The sequence below is a fragment of the Bacillus rossius genome, chromosome 14 (genome assembly GCF_032445375.1).
Source record: "Bacillus rossius redtenbacheri isolate Brsri chromosome 14, Brsri_v3, whole genome shotgun sequence".
Taxonomy (NCBI): Eukaryota; Metazoa; Arthropoda; class Insecta; order Phasmatodea; family Bacillidae; genus Bacillus; species Bacillus rossius.
In genome coordinates, this window is record NC_086341.1 from 23,248,082 (window position 1) to 23,273,141 (window position 25,060).

The window sequence follows — 25,060 nt, forward strand, 5'->3', positions numbered from 1 at the left end:
ATTCCTACACGTAATGCATGCCAATTTGCATCCCGCATGAATGTGCCCAGGGTTTTCCCTGTGTCTATGCAGGTCACCTGGGCCCATCCTATCTCTAGTTATAGTCTAGATTTAAGAGTGAGGGGAGTTAGTCATGGCGCCAATCGCTGCCATGGCTGGCCAATCCCCTCCTAGCACATGATGCATGCGACCCTCTCCCTGCATGGCTAATCCCAGCATGACTAGGCGTATAGGCTTCGGCCTGAGACGCACCTAGGACCCTCCCTAACCCGGACCCCCCCAAAATATACTTATTTTTAGTTAGGTTAGAAAAAAATCACAGCACATTTAATTTTGGCCGGATATTTAGTTTCAAATATTTGATTTTACGATCCGGACAATAACCATCTTGCAGATGAGTTTGATCTGCAAATTAGCTTTTAACGATCGCGGGAGATGCCACACGATAATCCAGCATTTCCAGTCATACGGCACCTACAAAGCCCCGTAGATGCCGGATCATCGAAAGTCTAATGTGTGAAAGTACATCGAAAGTCCTTTGATCTGGGATTCTGTGTTTCGACTCAATCGGTATTCCGGTACCAATCGTGCCACTCGCATTCAATTGTTTCTTTTTTTATTCTGGTGTATCTCGGCTGTTTGTTACCTTGACCGCAAAATCGCTGGTTCTAGCTTTGTTTTTTTTTTTTTTCCTTTGTTCGCTCTGAGTTTACTGTTGATGTTGGTTTTCATTTTAATACAGTGTTTTCTGTTTTCTAGCGAGTTACACATCACATTACACCTCGTTTTCCCGTTGAAACTACATTTACATCCGTCAACTTATGAGCAGTAACAAATATTTAGATAAAAAAAAACTATTTTATAACACCTATTAAGGACCAAAGTGTGACAAAATTTGATTTGAAAGACAAATAAATTAATCATTACTCCCTTTTCAAGAACAGTATTTATTTATTTTCATAAGTTTATATAAGTTACAAAAAAAATAATTAATCTGTAAATATGTCATATCTACAACACTATGAAAATCAATAATTTTTATTTTGTCTTTGGACTCGAATGAACGCTATGAGAAAAGATTATTTTATTTTAAGTGCTTTGTTTTTGCAAAGAAGTGCAATACCTTTGCTGACTTGTAACAAAAAGGTTTCAAATGAAAATGGAAGTTTTGGATTGTTAATAGTGAGTTATGAATAAAATGTTTTGCTGTATGAAATAATTAAAGAATTGTATGCCAACAACTAGGTGATTTAAATTGGAATGAAATCACCAAACTGTTATAATTAATGAAGAAAGAATGTTCAGGTGTCAATATGATTGGCATTAATGTATTGGTACATGAAGTTTCATCAGGTATGTGGGGTACAAATAGGAATAATTGCAACTAGATACTATCCCAGTGGTAGAGAAATAGAGGACTCATGACTCTAACTGAGTTATAAATTAACCGGCAAAAACTTTTAAATGTGATATTTTAAGAACTTTTTATTCGTGTTGTGCGCCCAACTATTAAAGGCAACGCTAGATAAGAATATTTAAATATAGCTTTAAATTACCTTCTGAAGTGATCATATTTTATTTATGTCAAAGTTTATCTTCACAGTCGAAAGTAAATATAGATGTCAAATATTAAAATTTATCAAAGTAATATAATCTTACATACAAATCTATGACACACTAGGTTACACTGGCAATATTTATATTTAAAATAAAATATAAATTATACTGTGAGGGTTAGCTTCCCCGCATGTACACAAAAACACTGAGCCCGTTTAATTATCTTTTAAATTTCTAAATTTTATCATAATCTATTTTGAATGTTTTATAAAAACTGCAATCAGCGTACAAACTGACTAGGTAAGTTTAGTGCCTAATGTAAATGTGTATGCGATTTTCATAATTATTAGGATTCACAAGCGGTGCGTCAGAGATCTGTCCTGTGCCATAGTGAAACTCATGACCACGTCATTATTATAGAAAATATAAATGAAACTACGCGAACATTGTAACTGCGTTGGATAGAAGGCATATGATGCATTTTGTTTACATGGAATGTGGGAAACATTTTTTCGAATTTTTAAAATATTCAAAATTCATTTACGGCGCTGTGAGAAAATGTGTTTATATATAATATTGCATTGTAGGTTAGGTTCTTGTGCTAGCTTAATAAATTCACCCTTCCCACCCCTTTTAATACAGTATAATTAATTTTGAGGGTAGGTTTTCGCACATTAAAGTGATCGTAACTAAAATAACAGTGTTAATATTTTAATTCATTTACATCAATAATACGTAACATCTTTGTTAAAGTATTAAAATATATAAAAAAAATCGGAACGGTTGTTTTCGTTTGTGTAGATGATAGAACTAAAATTGTTATGTTATTTAAGCTTAGTAAACGATTTATAAATACCCTTAAAATATGAAAATGTGTTTAAGCTAAAACATTTTTTTTTCAACTTCAAAGTTATGTGAGCGGCAAATTTTGACATTGTGATACTGTCCGGGGACCGAAAAGAGGTACCTAAATGAATCGTATAGCATCTCTTACCTTCCAGGCTAAGCTATGGTGGTTGGATTCCTACAGACAAACGCGGTACATTATACATTATACATAATACATACATACATATGTATGTATGTATGTATGTATGTATGTATGTATATATATACATATACATATATGTATTCCTCGGGGTACTCCTTTTTCCTTACGCCAATGCTGAATCGCATCTTACAATTCATGAGCGGCTCCGTAATGACATATATATCGACCAGACGTTTGACTATTGGTTCATTGCATTTATACGTTCATTGGTTCTCGTTGTGCATGGTTTCCAACCAAAGTCACCGCATCTGTACATGAAAAATTTGACAAAGGAACTCATTTCATGTAACTGAGAATTCAGGAAAGGTGCAAGACAGAGTTACGAAAACATTTCAATGCAAATAAAATTCTCCTCCGTAACCGAAGCCTCAGAGAGAGCGATTATTTTTTTTTACACACCCACATGTTGTATCTCGCATAAGAAATGCAAAGTAGGAAAAAATAATAAATGTAGGTTTTAGGATTTATTCTAATTATTTATGTAGCTCAGTTACAATTTTTTACGGGTCACATTTATTTAATTCAATAAATATGTTTATTGTATCACTGTTAATAATTTTAGTTTCTGTATATTCACAGAAAATAAACGCACACAAATAGGTATAGTGCCAAGATTTTAGTGTATGAAAATATTTCTAGAAAAAATAATAATTTTACACACTATATAAATAATTTAATATATAAGTGACACCAAACCGTAATTTGCGGGAATGATTTTAAGTAATCTACAATCTTTAATTATTCATGCAAGGAAGTTTTTTATATTCTGGAAAAATTAAAGATTGTGTGTTTTAGAAACAAATTCATTTTATTAGCACTCTATTTATGATATGGCCAAGTGGGATTTGATGTTTCATTCAAAAGTAACTACATTGCATTCAAGAACTTGATAACGGAGACATAGTGAGAACGTTTCTGATGAACGCACAAGTTCAATATGTTAGTAAAGTGAACACCTTCTTGCTTTCTTTTCCAAGCACCATGGTGCTTTGTAAATTATTCGCCAAATATTCTAAATGATGTAAAATGTCCGATCATAAATTTTGATTTCACTTAGAATATCATTTGCTCTTTTTTTTTTGCTCGCCCTTCATTGCCAAACTTTTAAAGGTGAAAATTAAAACAATAAAAAAGCACTAAATCATAACCTTAAGTATGTAAATATCTCTCAATCATTAAATAGGTATTGCAGATGTATTAAAATTTATGTTTTTAACTAACTATGGAAATATATTTACTAGAATTGAATTATGATCATAAAAAAGAGTAAGCATTAGATTTCTTGTGGTGGAAAAATAAATTAGGCCTTACACTTAAGTTATAATTTCTTTTAAGCTAAACTCTTGGAGGGGTAGAAGAATTCTTAACGATAGCGATGGTTTCTTTCATCCTAAATGTAGGGCATAGTGCACGTATTTTTCAACTCATCCTACGGCAGCCAAATAACAGAGCTTCACACTTCAGGATTTTTTTTTTTCATCTAGCTAAGAGAATACTTGTTTTGCAGCGACCCAAAATCTGATAAAAAAAAATTTTTTTCTCCCTCTATTCAAGTCTTGGCAGGCAGCCCCACACAAAAGATCGCGTCGCAAGTTGCTTGAGAAGTCTTCCCCCTCCCCTCTTGACTACAACCAATTATTTCCACTCTCCAGTGAGTTCTTTGTCTGCGACGTGCATCATAAGTAGCGTCTCTGATATTTTAATGTGGGAAACGCGTTTTTATTACGAGGGCTCGTCTTTTAGCAGTCAACCAGAGAAGAAAAATGCTAAGCATATTTTAAACTCATCAAAGGAAGGTAAAAAAAATATATATATATATGGTAATAATCGCACTCTTCTTTGGCTATTAAATATATCGATGTAAATAAAAATTCAATTGTTCTTTCGTTCAAAATCTTTAATCTCCTAAAGTTTTTCACCGATTGTTCAAAATTTTTGAAACAACTTTGCATTCGAATACGCGCGATTTTTTAAATACCTACATCACACCTGTGACAAGTAAAAAATCTATAAAAATTTATATAGATATAAACATAGATTTTTTATATTTTTATTACTATATAGTGTCATAAATAGAATTTTAGCGGTATACAAAGATATAGGTAAATAGAGGAGAGAGATAGAGATATTATGTTGAGGGAGATTTAGGTATATAGATATAGACATATATATACAGAGAGAGAGAGAAATAAAAAATGATAGAGGTAGATATATATGTAGATAGATATATAGATGGATATAGATGTATACATACAGAGAAATAGAGGCATATTGAATTATGTAGAGGGTTATTAGAGAAATAGAAAGATGCTTTGTATGTGTTTACCTACTTAAAACAAATTTAAAAAATAACTGATTGAAGCATTGTCGCCTTTGAGAGGTTTGTAACGAAACATTTAATCAAAAAATGCAACGGTGGCCTGTTTGCTTAGCCAGCTAAGTGCTGTCTACACCATTTAATGTAAATCTATCACTGTGAAATGATAATCTTGAATTCGTGAAATCTTATACTATGTAAAAATTGTGAAAATGTTCCCAAAAACGAAAAGAATTAAAAATTTATTTGTTGGTACACCAGTTTTTGTTAGCAACAAAATATTTCCGATATCCTTCCATGGCTAGTTTCTCAATGAAATTCATCATTGAGAAAAAAATATATAGTTTATATAAGGCGGCATCTGTAGCGTCACTATTATGTCACGGATTCATCGGGAATCAAATTAAATTTGAAGCACATCTGCTGCAGTTTGATTTTTTTTTCACTACAGCATTTTATTCACGCCCCTGAAAATCTTAAGCAAGTTATAAACAAGGAGAACAAATTGGTACCCAATAAAATGTAAACATGCGAAGATTGTAAATTCAATATTGTCCAATGAGCACCGTAAAAAGGCTTGATTGTATATACGTGTATACATATACATATATATACATATAAATATATACATGGATATATATACATCCACAGGTAAGTTTATTCGAGTTAAAGTGAAATTAATCCGTTATATAATTGTTGCTCTGTGCCTCGGTAAAAAAATTCTTATTCGGAAACAGCTAACGACTGAGCCAAACTTAATTAATTGCCTCCAAACTAAACGTTTATGTACCTTTGAAAACTCTTAAATGCCCACGCCTTTTTCAATCTTCCGGTGCTGTCTAACAGGCCAACTGAGCCCAGACCTACTTAATGAAATAAACGAATGCAAAGGCATACCCAGGTAAAAATGGTTACAGGAAGAAATAGATGCGCTTTCTGTAATTCAACATATTTTCATTGGGGAAGAGGATCTTTAAGACTTCTCACAGATGACGCAGTGTCTCTATTTCGTTATTAGTTACTTTCTTAAAATTTTTTTGTTTGATTTCTTCCCTATTTTCCCGGATACTCCCTTGAAAATATATACTGTATCATTAGGTGATATATCTCAAATGTGGCAGTATTTGAAATAGGTACCAAATGGTCTTGGTATCCTTGTGCCACTATCGATCAGTCAACAGTGTTTGCTTTGTATAAAGAGACTTTGTGCTGTTGTTGTCAATGATTCGTTATTAAACATACCCAATATTTTGACATCCTACCATGCTCGTTCGGGAAAAATACGTTCGATCGATCTATCGCAATAGACCGACCAGACGTGTCTGTAAGACCGAACTCGTCAAGCGTCCAAACACGTTCGTTAGGGAAAAAATAAAGCAATTACGAAAATACGTTCTGTCAATCAAACGAGCTCGGTTGAACAAAACACTAGTTGGAACAAAGTATTTCGGTTGGCCAAATTATCTCAGTCGACGACATACTTAAAAATATTTTTGAAAAAAAAAACTGGCCACAAAAAAAATTTAGGACAAATTGTACTAAATATTTTGTTGTATATTCCATAAAGTTTCTTATGAGTTAGGATAAAGTTTTGTTACTAACAAAAGTTATTGTTGAAAGCACAAAATATTTGGCAGTGTATATTTTCACAAAATTATTTCGGGTTATGCACTTTTTTTTTCAGTTTAGTTTCTTGACTGATTAAACATGCTAGGTCGACCAAACACACTCGCTTAATCGAAAAAAACTAGATCGAACACGCGAACTATGTCGAACAAACAACTCGCTTAATCGAACATGCTAGGTCTACCACCCAAGCTAGGTCGACGTAACACACTCGCTTGATCGAACGCACTAGGTCGACCAACTGAGTAAAGTTGACCAAACACGGAAAGCCTTCATTTCACAGACGAGAGAGCCACACCCGAAGTTCCTTGAAGTTCATTCTCGCTTTTTTTTCCGTTCTATCTCATTGTATAAACTGGTGTGGCATTAAATTTTGCGGTCGATTAGGATAGGTTAGCTACATTATAAATACTTCAAAACATTGTGGATGGTTAGTTATATTAGGTAAGTATAGCTACATTAAAAATACTGTAAAATCATTTTATGGTTGCTTAGATAATAACTTTTTAATATGTAGCTATCCACGGCTAGGAAACCGTTTAAATGATTTCACAGTATCTTTAATGTAACTATCCTAACCAAATCAACCGTCCACAATGTTTTAACGTATTTATAATGTAGCTAGCCTAACCTAATTGACCATTAGTTATCATGAGTTTCAATGAACAAAAAAAACAACCGAAGATGCACGATCGAACGTTTGGCTCTCTCTCGTTTGTGAAAAGAAGGCTTCCCACCAAACACACTCACTTAATCGAATGCACTTGATCGACCACGCGTGCCAAGTCGACTGCACGTGCTAGGTCGACCAAACGAACTCGCTCAGTCGAAACACCTTGAAAAGCCGGTGGCACTCACCCAGGATCTCGACGGTGTGTATCTGGTCGCGGTTGTCGCCGTCGCTGATCTGGCACACGTAGTCGCCGGCATCTTGGGGCACGAGGTCGCCGATCTGCAGGTTGTATCCGTCCACCAGCTGGAAACGAGGGTCGCGGGTGACCATCAGGTTGGCGGCCGTCAGTACGGCGCTGCCTCGCCTCCACAGCAGCACGTACGAGCCTGCAACACCAGACAGCGCTGCGTTGCAAACACCGCGCATAAATAGTGCGGGTTAATGTCTGGCAAGCTCTGTGCGGGGGGTGAGGAGCATCAGAGAAAGGGAAGTAGGGGAAAGGAATATGTATCTCTAGGGCGTGGCATTTTTCTTCCAGTGCTATACCTGTTAAAAATATATTGTTGTGGAGATGGTCGGCCTGCCAAGACATGATCGGTCCATCGCAAATTCCTGGGTGAAACCCATCCCTTTACACCTTCTCCATAATCTGCACAGAGAATGGCAGCACCTAGACGTCAGGAAGGGCTTCGACTGACCGCCATATGTATTTGGAATGTGGCAGAGCCACGTAGTGAGCAACTTTTCCTGCACACCAGATAATTATGTAATGCATACCATAGTTATGGTACGCACGAAAAATTGTAGTACACCGAATAATATTTGGGTGAAATTATGGTGTACAGTCTGTGTACTGGCAACAAATTATAGTATGTAAAAAAAGTGTGATTTAAACGGAAGATAAGTCTTCTGAAATCACTTTTTCCGTATGCAGGATAATCATGGTACGCTTGCCATAATTAGTTTTGTACGCATGGGGCAAAATTTTGGTAAACGAAGGGGATTTAATACTATATTAGGGTACGAAGTATGTGTATCAGAAGATAATTATGGTGTGCATATTGGTGTGAGTTGAAAATTTATCGTACACGATGGTACGTGGATTGGATATGAAGGTTAGAATTTGGTACTAAAGTGATCATAGGAAAGGGGTGTTAAAAATACTCTATATTTTTATGACCTCTGCAGGTGTGGTCAGCTAGTCCCACCCTTACCCAGCGTATGTGTATGAATAGTCATCATCGCACCTAGCAACAAGAGGCCTCGTAAAGCCCGATTATCAGTAGCATTGCAGCAATGCAGATATTTCGTTGGGTCTTTCGAGGGTTTACAATGCGAGGTCGACAGGTGGCGAGAAAGTCGAGCGGAGTCGAAGTCGAACGGAGTTGTAGCCGAACGGAGTTGAAGTCGAACGGAGTCGAAGTCGAACGGAGTCAAAGTCGAACGGAGTCAAAGTCGAACGGAGTCAAAGTCGAACGGAGTCGAAGTCGAACGGAGTCGAAGTCGAGTGGAGTCGAAGTCGAGTGGAGTCGAAGTTGAACGGAGTCAAAGTCGAGCGGAGTCGTAGTCGAGCGGAGTCGAAGTCGAACGGAGTCGAAGTCAAACGGAGTCGAAGTCGAACGGAGTCGAAGACGAGCGGAGTCGAATTTTAAAATATAAAATGAAACGGCTCCGATAAAATCAAAGAAGACTTGATAAAGTACCAATACCTTGGCCTTAGACCTGATTTTGTACTAGGAATTTTATTAAAATAGTGCCCATCTTGTTAAAATTCACCAAACATTTAATATTTTAAAGTTTCCCTTTGGATTCGTAAAATTTGGTTCGCTCCAATTGCCACAGATGGCAGCACCTTGGGTGTTATATATTTTCGTTCCTAGACTTCCATTTCATTCACGAAATTACTCCCACCAAATGACATATACTGAGAGCTAAGATGTTACACATACAAAAAAAAACGTTAAATCAACAGACGTTTATAAGGGTGATCACACCGGCAAAAGGCATTCGTTTACCAACCGAATAGTTAAATTATTCAGTGTTGGTCGTACAGTACAACGTGTGCTTATGTAGCTACGTATTTTATGTTTGGAAAATGAAGAAATGAAGGTTTTCATACACACTTGTTCCTGAAAATCTAGAGATTCCCATTTGATTAATTTAATAAATCACGGCAAATACTTGGGATGAAAAATGAGAAATTAAGATTTTTTTTTGTTTAGAACTGCTTTTTGAACACAAAGTCTTTATGAAAACCAGAGAAAATCAAGTTGTTTGTACGAAATAGTGGGACCCTGTGTTATGAATTAAAGCGGGATTACATAATTAACAGAAGATTTTATGAATTTAAGTTTTGAGCATAAATTCACGCTATTACTTATACCATGATGTTATTATTTAAAATTTTTAAAAGGTAAGTACCTCTCGTAATATTTTCGTTCGGCTCATATTTGTATTGGAGTAAGTTCCTAAACTAAATATTCTTTACTCGTCTCTCAACATCAAACACCAGCATACGCAGATTATTTTACCTTGGCTACTGCAAGCAACTGAAATGAACTTCTTGATTCGGTCAGGCTTCAAAATTCTTTTTTAATTTTTAAGAAAACATTACGTATTAGCGTGATTATTAAAATACCATAGTCAAGTCCAGCTGTGGTATCAGGAATGTGCGACTGAATATGCATGAGTTTAGTAAATTATTATTTGAGAATTTATTAGTCTATTTAAGGAATATATAGTATTAGATAGATTTTAAACTTTTTGAAGTTATTTTATTTTGGCGCGTTATGAAAAATTGACAGTGAATATCTGTGATGCGTGCACACCAAACAACAACATTTTCACAGAATGAAAAAAATAGCTACATACAAATAAATATCCTATATGTGTTTTTAAATCTTTTACTTTAGTGATTGATATTAAATACTGGTCCATGTAATCAGAAACATTTATTTATTGTAAATATTTGTGATGTAAATTGTGTTTATAAACTTTTTCAAGTGTAATGTGAGGTTATGTTTCCTTATGTATAATATATTTGCACTATAAATATTTCATTATTAATTAAACAAATCCTTAAAAAACTAAAATAAACACTCAGCATATTTATTGATTGCTATTATTAATTTTAATATATCTTGATTATTTTACTAAATTTAAAAAATATATATATTTATAAATATGTAAAAAAATCCATATTGAATAGTGAGCATTTATTTCAATATATTGATTAAATTAAATTGTACTTTACGAACCGTATTTTAAATATCACTAGCCCTTTTATAATTTTATTTCTATTAATTATTTACATGCAAAATTAATGTAAGTATTTTTCCAACGCCGGTAAATATAACTTCTAATGCATGTAAATAGGTACACTCACCCATTTTTTATATTATTAATTTTGTTATTTTTTCAAAATAGGTTTTAATTTTCATACATATATTTAGAATATTAACACTTTAAATTTTTCCTTTATTTGCTAGTAATTTGTTTATTTAGCAATATATATTTAAGTTGATGTATTTATGTAACTTATTTTTTTTAAATAACACCTGAAACAAATAAAATAATTCTCATTGAGTACTTTTAACTCATTTTTCATGAGAAATGTTTTTTTACAGTTTTTATCAATATTATATATGAAGAAAAGAGAAGGGGTTGGGAATAAAGAGGTTCAGATAATGTGATACCAGGAACTAAATAAGAGAATACATGGGATACGAGGAGTAAATAAGAGAATAAATGAGATATGAGGAGTGAACGGATTCGTAGTACAGGGCCTTAAAGAGAAACCTCTCGTTCAACATGTAAATTAGATGTGAAACCAAGTTTTGGTCGGTTATAGATTGACGAAAGTTCAGAAAAGCCCCGTGGAACGTACAAGACGGAAATAGAGCGCTTCATTGGGGGCGAAAAAACCAAGAAGAAATCGAAAATCTCTGGGAAATTATTTTTTACTACGGAAAATTGAAGAAAAATTTAATTAACACGCCCTTTGTGTGTGTATCCAACTAGAATTATTTTAAGGCTGGGAGCAAGGGAAAAAAAAAAGGCTCTGGAGGTGAGGTGTTTCTAGTGCATATTTATGCAGCTTAACTTCCAGGGGTTTTACCGTCTATTTTATCATGGGGATAAAAATTAAAATCGCTGAGGGCTAATTAGAAGATGATTATTAGATTCTGTGTTCACTACCTGTAATTTGGGTGTGGGATGTGCGAGGGTTTTTATGTTTAAAAATACAAGAGGTTCAAACTTAGACATTTATTGACAGAGTCCACTCTATGCCACATGGTAGGAAATACAAATTACTACCTTTCATTAAACATTATGGAACACTCGTCTTCATGAAATTGTTATAGTCACGACACTTACAGATTGTTCCGTGTCACAGCGCATCACAGATGAAATTCGGTCGGTCTCAAGAGCCAAATAAAAAGATGGAGCTGGGCTCATAAATATTTGACACACCAGCACTGCAACTAACAAAAACAGGACCCGAATACAATATGGACGTCACGTTTAATGTATTGACCTAAAGGGGTCGGTCTCAGTATAACCATTTCATTAAAATTACCTGACTTTACATATATTTCCCTGACTGTTCTCCATTTTATTTTTAGTAACATTTATTGAATTTGCAAACGATTCCAGGTTTTCCTCCCTGTTTTCCTGATGACAGACATCCTGATAATTACGTCGTTTCCTCTTACTAAGTTTCGTTCTCATGATCTTTATACGAATCGCGTTTTCGTAAAAAAATCACCTTTTTTCGGAATTTGCTCGAGTGGGTTCGAGGATCAACAACGCTGTGTATTTTCGTAACTCGGCGGAAATGAGTGGGTGCTAACGATTTCCCCCTTTGAAACGAAACTTTATGGTGGCTTTCGTTTTGCCCGCGACGCTTATAGAAAAGAGAAATCGCACAACGTTGTCAGATTATTACTATTTTTTTCTCTTTTTTTTTTTTTTTCCTTCCAATCCGCCCAGATCCGCGTTCTTACGGCCTGCAGTTTCGGGGCTCATATCCTCTGCTGATTGCGTACCATTAGGACGTAACCCCCGGCTGTGCCGCTCAGCCCACCCCCCTCCCCTATCCACAAATCCTTTTTTTTTCTTTCTATACTTATCCCTGCAGCGCCACGACTGATTCAATCCCCGACGCCTCTGATGCTGAGCAAACGCAGCCGGATTACGGTCCACAATAGCTCTTCCTTTTGCGCGGAAGGACCAGATTAGGGTTGTTATTTCACTCCGCGCCACCTGCTGCTTCTAGTTGCTTCACATCCATATCCGGAACCCCTCCTCCCTCCCTCCCTCCCCTACTCACCTTCTCAAAAGTTCTGTTTTAAACTCCATTCGGGATCCTTCGCGCGGAATCATATCGCTTGTACAGAGCCAAAATATTCTTCTCAAAATATACTTATAAGAAAAACTGTTTCGGTGCCGATATAATCTTTATTTTTTTAGTTGAGATTTCTTTACTGCCGTTAGGCGATGACGTGTTCCTTCGGAGCGTAACAGAATTCGCAGCGCTCAAAGAGTAAGGTTATTGATAGCCTTGATGAGCAGGGGGTGGGAGGGTATAATGAATAGAGCAGATAGGCATTTTCAGGTTTCTCGTCTTCGTGTTCCTTACAATATGTGACCTTGCAGGGTGAACATATATTGTATACTTTGTTGTTTAGTTTAAACATTCGTGAATAAAGATATAATAATATTTATTCGGTTTTTATGTTCAATTTTTAAGTTGAACGTTTATATTCTAACTCGCAAAGGGACAACGTACCCGTACTTTATGTCACTTTATTCCTGATTTTTGTTGCGTTTATCTGCAATGCACTATTAATTAGATATACTTACCATGTTTGCGAGGACAGAACAATTCTTACTAGTTATTAAGATAAAAAAAATATGGATGGTTATTGTAATCATATATTTATAGATTAAAACTAAAGTTACATTAATGCTTCCCTGTAAACTATTTTTTTTTTACGTTCAGAAGCATGCGTTAACAATTAAGTGGAATGATTTACTCGAGAACATGCTACTCTTCGATTGCTCAAACAACTTGTACTCAATTTTGTACCTAGTCTAAAAAAAAAAGATAGTATTTTAAAATAACAAGCTCACGCAATGAAAAAAAAAGTCATGAAATCCAACTCTGCATTGCAATGATTTAATGACATAATTTTTTATTTACAATTATGATTATAACATTGGAACAATTTGTGGTATCGCAAAAAAATTAACACTTATGTTATAATTTGATTTTTATCAAATTCCATAACGTCGTCAGTTTTTGAGTACAATAATTTCGTACAGGCATAGAGGCAACAATAATTATAACTTAATCTCCACTTTAGTTATCTAATTGGCTATCATAAAATAAAATTGATTATTTAATAATTAAAAAATGGTAGACAGGGAAAAAATTTTTATTTAATATCTTGATGAAAATTTATTTTTCTGTCATGTGTACTGCCTGTTCATAAAATTCAGTCTCTAATGATCATAATACTATAATTAGCCTATAGGTACAAGGATGTACTTGTATTTCACTCATACATGTATTGCTTAATCGACATTTTAGCAGTTTTTTTGCCATGCCCCCAAACGCAGCAAGTATGAAACTTGAGTGGGTCCGTTATAGTTATAAAATATATATAAAAATTTACTATATTCTTAATAGCACTGTAGATGCTAATGCCCTCCAACATAATTTGTGGATATTAACTTTTGTTAGAAAAAGGAATTAATTGAGCTATTTTTAAACATGCATATTTATAAACAAAAGGTTCTAAGAAAAATATTTTAATGAAAAAACAAATGGGCGAGAATGTAAAAACATATACAAAGATACATACACTCTTGCATACAAAACAAATACCTAAAGGTGTTGAACATTCTCACATAATATTCTTAAATTACAGTTAGAAGTCCCTAAAGTGAATCCATTAAATATTACCAAAATTAATACAAAATCAATTTAGAGTCGTCACCCAAAAGCTACCTATTTTTCAAAAGTCTTCTATAATAATTCTCCAAAATATGAACAAAGCCTTTCCTTAAATATTAGTTAATGACTTGAACCATAAAACTCAGCCCATCAAAACTAAATAATAAAAGACAAACAAATAACTGTACACACTTAATAGTCAAATGAACCTTGCATGCCTCCAGTTGTTTGAAGCCCAGTAACGACACACTCAGCTTTTAAAATAATGGACCACGTAAATATTTACAAGGAAAACGAGCCAATATTAGCTAACATTACATTTTACAATCTTGGACAACGCAAAGAATTTCGTGAAATGAATTTAGTAAAATATAGTCACTTCACAAATGAGCTCAGTATGCTGATGACGACGAGACAGTATGCACAGAAGAGTAAATATAGAAGAAAAAATCACTACGGACAATACAGTGTCAGGCGAACCCAGTGGTGTAAATAAACTAATGATATGGACGACACAACGATGACAGCTCAGAAGAACACACTAGGCTTTCTATAACAGAAAAAAAAAATTTTTTCCACAAATAATTGCGTCATTCTGCTGTTCTAGCTGCGATAAAATGATCTCAGCCCATGAATGAACTAGGGATCGTTCTTCTTAACGTTAGGACAACACATTCTGAAGTTAACCGATCCTCGCTCTCGTGAGCTGAAGTTTGTACATTTCCAACCTGTAGCAACCGGCCGCAACATTGTCGAAGAAACTTTAGGTGCATTTCTGTTCGTGTACTGGACCGACATGGAAGTTCCTACAATCTTTTGGGACATAGGAATCAAATGGCTGATACGTTTGCCACCAGATGGAACTCATGCCACATCTCTAATGAATTTTAACAAAGACCTAAGAAAATACGTTCTAGGGTTTATAAGCAATAACAAAACGAAAGTCTTAAATATAAGGGATTTTGTAAAAGTAAAAAAAAAATAAGAAAGTTCATAATGACTAAATAAAAAGCCTTAATGACTTAAACGAAAAAAAGTAAGCTTTTAAAACTTAAAAGATGGGTATTTCATGTAGAAAGTGGTTTTAACACGAGACCAAAAAAAAGCAGCATTTATCAGATATTTACTATAAATTATCTGAAAATTTGCTAATCTGTCTTTAATTTGAACATACGATTAATATTCTAACCTATATAATGTCCTATTAATTTTCGGACGAATCTGCTCGATCTGTGTCGATCTAAGAGTCATCGCTATGAACTGCCGGTTCTGTCAGTTCATATCAGATTTCCCCAATGATCTTCGTTTGTCACAATGGTGAAACAAAGAAATACATATGTTACTGAACAATCGATGTTCTTAAAAAAACGTTGCAATGGTCCATGATAAACATTTTATAAAACTATATTATGGCTTTACTCTATTAGTGCCACTGGCAGTAACAATTTTAGGTGATTGCGATTTATTATTTCTGAGACAACAAGCAACATTGATTGTTTGATTGAAATACAATTGAAAATTATAATTAAAATAACAATTTCATAAGTAGGCCTATACATAAATCACTTTTTTAATTCATTTAAATTATTATGTATTATAAAGTTCTTGAAAAATATATTTTGGCGAATATTAATTATCAGAATGATTGAAAATATTTATCTTCTATGAATTAAGAGGATTTTTTGTGTTTCATGTAATAGTGTTTGCCAAAAGTCTTTTTTTCTTCAGAAAAACTTATCGAAAGATAGTACTTAAGAATAGGATATTTTTATTTAAATGGTTAGAGTAAAAATACTTTTTAAATAGGGCAGGTAAATTATTCAAATACTAAATTAAATATGTAGTTGCTCCGGATTTGTAATCATGCCAAATAGAATAAAATATCTAATGAGCAGACAATGTTACCAATCTGATTTAAAAAGCAGTTATTTCTTCGGCGAGTAAACTACATATTGGTGAAAATATTCTTGACGCGGACATATTAAATTTATTACTTAATTTTTTTCATATTACAACACATGTTGTAGTGTAAAGAATTATCGAAAATGAATCTCAAACTTATCTATACTCATTTATATGTTTTATGGTAATAATTATATTTGTCTGTGTTTATCTTCGCATAACCTAAGGTTATTTTTTTTGTTGTACGCTAAATTATGCGTGGATTTACAGGGAAGCAGTAACAATAAAAAAACACCTGAATAAAATACACAGAAAATAATATTATCAATTAATTAACATGTGGATTTCTTTGTTTCACCATTATGAAAAACAGTCACCACCCAAAAACTAGCTACAGTCAAAGGCTACTAAGCGGACTCATACTGATTGGCCAGACACTCTTCAAATCATGGCCGCCGTCGGAGACCAATCACAGATCGGCTGTGAATGGCTTTTTATAATTACTGTGCCAGTACACTAGGCCGGGTCGTTACAACAAAGCCGAAATACCATAACGCCGAATGTCAAAACTGACCACAACACCGACTGTACCACAACACCGACTGTACCACAACGCCGAATTACTACAAAGCCAAAATACGATAACGCCGAATGTCAAATTTGACCACAACGCCGACAGCTAGAAAACTGCTGTGTACCACAACGCCGAAATAACAACTGAATAAATTTGTGTGTGTTTCTTAAATGTACCTTAACGCCGAAATACCACAATCAAACCTAACCTTACCTAACCTAACCTAATCTAACCTAGCGTAATATAACCTAACCTTACTTAACCTAGCCTATCCTAACCTAACCTAACCTAACCTAACCTAGTCTAACCTAACATAGTCTAACCGAACCTAGTCTAACCTAACCTAACCTTAGTGGAAGTCCTGCAATGACATTTTTCGGCGTTAGTGTATTTCGGCGTTGTGGTATACAGCAGTTTTCTAGCTATCGGCGTTGTGGTCAATTTGGCATTTCAGCTTTGTGGTATTTCGGCATTATGGTGCGTCCCCCTAGGCCTTCCCAATAACTTAGCCTAAACACAGAAGCCAATTAGCAAGTATCTTACAGATACTTACGCATACATTAGCATAAAACTTTTTGTATAAATTCGTGACTTCAATGAAATAGATATAAAAACAACAATGTGACAATTCTTTCTTGGGAATGGCTTTTATTTTCTACGTGACTCAAAGCCTACCTATATTAAAAAAACCGCCACAGTGGTTTTATACAAGCTTTCTAACACATATTATTTTTACTTCGCCTCTCTCGATGAAAGATCTAAAATTCTGCGCGCCAAAGTATTTCCAATGAATGGTTTCCCATAGTTTAATATCTTGTATAAAACTGGCTCAACAGTAAAATCTCAAACTGTAACCTCAGTTACTTCTACATGGGTTAAGGCATATGTCCTGACAATTTACCTGTGTATTTACCCAAATGTCTGTAAGTGATTAGTTCGAAGACTTCTGTGTCGTGAATTGTTTCATTGCCTCTGTAAGTTGTCTTATTTTTAAGCTCGGTGTTAGCATGCCCTATCAGATAACTAAAAGGAAACTTTATAAAAAAAAGTGTTACCCAGCTTAACTTTCAACGTATTTCCGGGACTCAGAAATTTTGCTTTGGAGTGTGGAAATACAAAGTTTTAAGCACGACTAGACCGAAATACTTGAAACGCAAAATGTCATTAATTTAAATTTTCCCTTTTAACTTTCTTTCTTTCGCTCTCTTTGGCTTGTAGTGGCCGTCAAAGCAACTCCGTTAATGACTGACACAAATTAACTGGCTAGCTCTTGTTCGTAGTAACCAGGAAGTTGATACTAAAGCCGCAATTAAGACAGCCCTAATAAGGAGCTCGCTTGATGAATAATTTCGTTTGCTGCCACTTGAGTTTTAATGCATTAAACTTAGGACTTAGCTGAACTGTAAGTATTTTAAATAAAACATTTAAACGCAAACGGGCACGACGTTCCTTCAGATAAGAGCCCTCGCCTATTTACTATTAAGACCTGACGCTGTTTCAACACCAACACCCATCATTAGCAATGAATTTTTATCACAGAAACTCTATTGCTTCCACCAACATCATAATGTTTTCCAATTTGCGGTAAAAGAAAAAAAAACTTTTAAATATTTCGAGTTTTAATGTTCAACACTTAAAAATTGTCAAAATTGTTATTTGGAATTTTCTAATATTATTCAGTGCGACGTATAGCAGCAAAAAGTCTCATTTTTGTTTTGAATTTTTTCATACTATAATAAACTATCTTTGAATTTTGGAAAATTTTACATCGTTTAAAAACAGTTGATATATTAATGGAATTCCAGAATTTAAGCATGACCGGCTGCTACAAATGGTATCCTCCGTCAAGTCATTGCCGTTTAGTAGACTATTTAATTCAATTTTTAAAATGACCACTCGTAAAAATACAGCCAAAAGGACATTTTGCGATGTCAATGATACAATTTTTTTATTTGTGAAATCTGCTTTAAAGAAGGCCAAATTTTAATATGTATATATAAAAAAAGTTGTGGAATAAAATCTGTTGAACCAACATTGCATGTTGCAGCTTCTATCTCTTTCCATTAACATTTCTAAATCAACATATATACACTAATACGTGGTTGAATAGTTTTACGTTTAAAATTTAACTTACAACAAAGCACTTTAATAATATTTATGTAGAAATGTTTGCTCCTGTTATCTTATTACTTTAATGATCCCAGCTACAGAGTTTGATGGCAACATAAAAAATTTTAAGCTGTAACCAAATGTAGTCCTTGATTCGTGGTCAAAGACTAATAAAATGTAAGTTCTCTCACCACATATTTAACTCATGCATTTGGATATTTTCAATTACAAAGAATTGCTGTTTTTTTTAATCACAACCCATCACTATAGAACTTTACGTTTTAGTGTAACCAGTTAATCGCGAGTGATGGTATTTTCCAAGTGAAATAAGTTATTACAAACATATAAACATTTTATATTATTTTATAAAAAAAAATCTATTTTAACTAGTAAATGTTGATAATAAATGACGTTAAATAATATTTGATTATTAATGTTCGCAGGCTTTCACGGCCACTGTCTGAAGTAGCTTGGCTTCTGGGTTGTAGCCGGGTCCTTGGCAAATACTTCAGTATTTGTCAAGGACACGGCTACAATCCAGAAGCCAAGCTATATTTAATAATTATGTTTGGACGCATTCAAGAGAATTATATTGCAGCTAATGTTTTTCTAGTGTCAAAAGTTCAAGAACGTAAAGATTTTAAAATAATTTCATCTCAATATGTAACAAAGTGTTTTCGTAAATTTACTAAAAGATTTTATTATAACAAGGAATTCAAGAAGAAGTGATATTTGTTTAAAATCTATTATGTTTATAAATTTTTAATAATTTCTTTTTCAAAGAAATTGAATTCTTTTTAGTATAAAATTTCTTACATTAGATTTTTTTTTACTTTGTTGCCTTCAAATATTAAGATTTTTTTTTAGCACGACATATTTGTTGTATTCAAAAATTGAACAACGTGGTCTTTATTACGAGGTCGTGCTGAGTTTGTGAGTGTGCAGCGCACAGACACGTCCAAAAATAAGACCTCATTGTTATTTTTATGTTTATATTAACAGGTGATTAAATTATTATGTTTTTCAGTTTTTGAAATGATATGAAAACATTTAACAGCGCTACAATGTTCGTGGTCATGCACTAAGTAAAATTATGTTCATTAACATATAAGGAAGTTTACTGATTTCACTTATTTTTAAAACAAAATATTTATAACTAAGCAAAATATTTTGTATTTTAATTTTTATTTTTGAAGGTAAAATTGTCAATAATATACATGTTTGTAATGTTATAAAGTTAGGTAGGTTATGATGTCACAGGCGTCAGTATTTTTGAGTTGCATTTCGAAAGCAACGGTAATTTTAAAGTGGTTCTTCCCAGGCCGGCGTGCATGTTGTGAAAATTGAATGACTCTCCAGTAACATCCGGATACTAAAATAGTTTATCTAGCCATTCTTCAATTTAATACGGCTTAGCACCGGCCTGGAAGATCAGTCGTTACTTAAATAAGGAGATGTCTGACGATACCTCGAGCAGTAGTGTGTGTATTAGGTAATCAAATTCGGCTCCTGAGGTAAGCCATGCCATTACCTGTCAATGACTGTGGCGTAGTGACGCCAAGTGAATTGCAAAAACCTACGCGTGTGAACCAAAAGTGAAATTGTGTCGTTCACGAATTTTAAATATTCTTTTATTTAAGCACAATAAAATTTTAACGCTGAGAGTAAGAATATATATTTAAACAATAATACAAAGTCAGTTTAAAATAACGTGTGCAACGAGTGGTCTTGGTAAATAACCCATGCAATAAGATACCCCACAAAAAGGTCGAGAGCATTTTCAAGTACGTTTTATTAATTGGTGACCCAATTTCCATAATTTTTATGACCACATTACATTCTGGTGTGAGAACTTTTATTTTTCTATAGTTATTTCCAACGTAATTCCCGCATATTAAGTAACTCAAACTTATGTATAAGGGAAATATAAAATACACACGTATAATATTTTTTCACAAACGAGAAATTAAAGTGCAAGTTATAAAAATTTGAACATAAATAAACTAGTATTGTGTCTCATAATTTTACCATTGATCATATGTTTGCTTGTGTGTGTTACGTGTAGTGTTATTGTTCATTGTCATATGCAGTGTTATCTCAACATAGCATATAATTCATTAAAAATTTCTACTCACCGAATGGAATGTTATTCAGTAGAATATGTAGTATAGTGTGATAGAGCAACGCTACGATCTACATATTAGACAGTATTCTATGTCAGTGTTACATGTGTGTGTGCCTACTTGCACGTATATGTTTATGTGTCTACTTAAGCACATATTTCTTTGTACGTATACACAAAGTAAAAGTAAAACAAGGATAAAAAGAAAATAACATTTCAGTTAAGCTATTTTAAAAACCTCATGTGTATACATGATAATTTGGATAATATGCATGTTTATAAAACCATCAGCTTAAGTATATATTTTTTTACCTCCGTCTTTACCACGAATAAGCAGTTGGTTGGTTTTAAAAATTGGGTTTTTCGTGGTATATTAATAAAATTGAGGATTTTAAGATCTACCACATCACTTAAATTGAACATAAGGCTAGAACAGTTTTAAAACTTCAGGAAGTCTATAAAAGAATGTCCTAGTTCCAATGGTGTATTATAACCATTTAATATTAACTATTTATAACATTTCATGCATCAAATTGAAGTTAAACTAATATAGTTTTTCTTATAAATGCGCAATCTGTGCACCTTTAGTAATACGCACGTATTTAACCTAAAATCCATTTATTCTCACACTTTGGTTCAAAAGTCCGAATTAAGGGAAGCAATAACTCTTCAATTATGTGTCTCAACTCTGGCAAATAATTAGTTAGCGTCAGAACGTAGTCACGATCATTTATGAATAGGGACCGGAAAAATTCGTGGGTTCAGTAACCTGTAGGATGAACTCCACAGTTTTACGCACACTCGGTCAAATGCCACCCACTCATTGGCTGCTATCTTGTGAGACGTCCCAACGTAGCAGCCAGTGATTTCGATTTCTCATTGGCCCGGAGTCATCCAGGTGAGTTGTGAACCAATAGCGGAGGCAGCACAGAGGTTTAACGATTTGTATTTTAGCCTATCGCAAAATGGATTCGCGAATTTTTCCGGTCTCTATTTATGAAACCTCAAAAGAAAAAAATATATTGGCGTTATGTCAGTCCCGTGATTTTCCATTACAAACACATCCAGTCGTTTAGAACTGCCTATACCAGCGAACGAATTTTTTTTTGCCACATGGTGGATCACAATTAAACTTTAAACGAAACGCACGTTACAGAACACAAAACGCTTTACGCTCAGGAGTTGCAATTTTACGTAGGTGGCGCTGCAAGCGAGAAAACAATACAAAACTGTAATCGGGTATGCGCTTATCAAAAACTGTTTGAGCTACTCTTTAATTGTACCCTGGAACCAACACGCTACAACGTTTAAAGTTGATACTATTAAGATTTATAACTGGGGCATTCTTTTATGGACATACTGTATACACTATGTAGCACCGAAATGACAGTTGAGTCAACAAAAAAAAACATACTTTCAACCAAACTTGATTGAAATCACATTATGAAATCATTTAAATTTACAGACCAAATGAGTTTGAAAATTTTAATAATTTGCTTCAATTGGTAACATAACTCATATTACGTTATTTTATTTTTAAATTACATTACATTATGTTTCTTGTGATGTACAAATGCTTGCCGAGTTATTTTTCCTTTGACATGTATATAACCAATATGTTATTTTTATTTAAGCAACTTGTTCCACATTCAAATGTCATCATTATTTTTGGTAAAATTAGCAAAATATTTTATGACTATATTATATAATATATTTTTATATGATTAACATGACACCATCTACATAAAAAGGTGGCATTTATAAAACTTAAACACAAACGAAATATTTCATTTTAAAATTCGAGCTACAATAAAAAAATTATATTTTATCACCACATACATCTCTATTTTCAGTTTATTGAGTTTAAATTTTCAAAATTCAAATTTTGGTGGATAAAATATTTTTATCTTTAATAACACAAAGTATATGAACACTTTAAATTACAAAGTATTTGCTGTTTTTATTTTCTATCACAACCCATCACTTTAGAGCTTAAATTTATGGTTTGATATTTGCATGTGGGAAATAAGTTGTAATAAACACCTAATAAAATATTTATACTAAGCAATAATTCAATAGCGATAACCAAAACAAATAATGTAACCATCGAATATTTAACTATTAGTGTGTCGTGATATTTCTATTCGTTATTTCTAACAGTAGTTTGTGACGTTAATAAGGAATCAATTCAAAATCATTTCTAAGTGATCTCAACCTTAATGAAAACAATCTGGAGTCCACCTTTTTTTTTATTCCCATCAAAAAATAAATAAATAACGTAGTGCAATCATGCGTACACTCAGCTTGCGTTTATGTGTGAAATTCTAAAATTAAAAAAAAATTAATAATGATTTTTGTGCAGAAAGCAACCACGAAACAAGCTAATTACCAATTTTCACTTATTTGTGCTACTTTTGGAGCTGTATTTAGGCACTGTGAGGCTTTGTTTTATCACGCCGTTGAGTTGTTAATTACCGCACTCTGCCGCACGGAAAAAAATAAAATAAAAAATCGCGTTCTGGTTGAAGAAGGGATGACCCAGGGATATACATATATTTTTTATATCTTCGTAGCCTGGGCCTGGCGGCGGAAATTATTTTCGTCCCAGTTGGGAAAAATGGTTGGCGGGTGGGGGAGAGGAAATCTGCCACGTTGGCAGCCCTCGCTTCCGCGTTGGTCTGGGAGCGCGTGGGTGCATGGCCACGGAACACGGAACACGGAACACGGAACACGGAACACGGAATTTCTAGGGGAAACCGCAAAAATTTTTCCACTGGTTTGGTCGGTCGGTCCACCCACGCGTGAACACACACACACACACACACACGCATACAAATCCGTGACAGCATAACGTCTATCATTCTCTGGCCACCAGGCCCGACGATAGACCACCCGCCTAAAAAAAAAAACACAAAAGAAATACACCACGGTTTAACCCGATTACACACACACACACACTGACAAAGAAAATGATCAGAAACGGCTGTGAAAAATGCGCCTGGCAAGTTGGCTGTGAAAAAGTCATTATTATTTTATTTTTTTCCCCCGTAACAGTGGAGCTGGAAAATAAACCCACAACGCACAGTATTTTTTAACGGCGAACATCATCCGGAAACGTTTCGTTTCTTTCATGTTCGTGCGCACGTTAACAGCTTCGTCGTTTAACGGAACGACGAGCCGGAAACTCATGTGAAAGGTGCAGATTTGTTTAATTCTCAGTTGCTTCTTTTTTTACTATTGCTTCTCTGCCCAATTTTTTTTATGCACAATACTTGGCTCTGCTTCCAGTTAAGGTTTGATTCTTTTTTACTGTCAAAATTGCTGATATATTTTTTAGGGACGGTAACACATCAAGAAAATTTATTTCAATATAAAATACCCTGTGTTAGTTAAATCATTATTGTGTACATATTTCATTGCTAGTTTTCACTGTATGTCAGACAGAGAAAAATAAATACACAAACGAAATCCGTCCACTGTTTTCGTCTGTGCTATGATATTCCTTTCACGGAATTTTCTGTACTGCCCATAAATTTAACATTTGACATCACCTGGTTTTGGCTTCTTTTCTTTTTGTTCGTGAATTCATCTTTCTTCGACCGGTCCTCAGAGTTTCTATATGACATACAGTGCAAACTTATCAATGGCGTACGGCCAACGTATGTCCCAAATAATGATTTGAAAACCTACTTCTCCATTGCACAAGAATATGCAAAGAACGCAGCTTGTTTTATAATTTTCACAGTTCATTACCAAAGTGTTATTAAGAAATCTTGAATTTGTCGGTTTATTTGTTATTTTGAGGTTACTGGGTTATTTCAACATTATTCCTAACAAATACATTGGTTTTCTCGACGAAACTATCAAAAATCAACCTAGTCTAGAACAAACACAATGAATTTCCTTCCAAGAGTATGTCCTTCCTGTCCACAACCCAACACAGGAGCTAGAATACAATTTTGTTCCTAGGATCATGTCATCTCTAACAACGAACGACTTATTTAACTGAGATGCAGTCTTCTTTGGGAATTTCGTAAAAATTACTGCCATTTTTACAAGGATGTCCAGATAACCTCGCGTAAAATAAAGTCACTGGTGTTTATTAAGGATTTTCCTTAGTTTTGACTGTGTTTTTAAGTTAGCGTACAATATTTATAAACAGATAACT

The 25,060-nt window shown here is 34.0% G+C and overlaps 1 protein-coding gene across 2 annotated transcripts in view; it reads right to left on the reverse strand.

Moving 5' to 3' along the window:
* LOC134538936 (lachesin) overlaps positions 1–25,060 on the reverse strand; it is a 523,035-nt gene that overhangs the window by 122,316 nt on the left and 375,659 nt on the right. For both annotated transcript variants that reach the window (XM_063380552.1, XM_063380551.1), the window contains exon 3: positions 7,410–7,610. In XM_063380552.1, the coding sequence (XP_063236622.1) occupies positions 7,410–7,610 (201 nt within the window). The remainder of the gene's footprint in view (positions 1–7,409; positions 7,611–25,060) is intronic.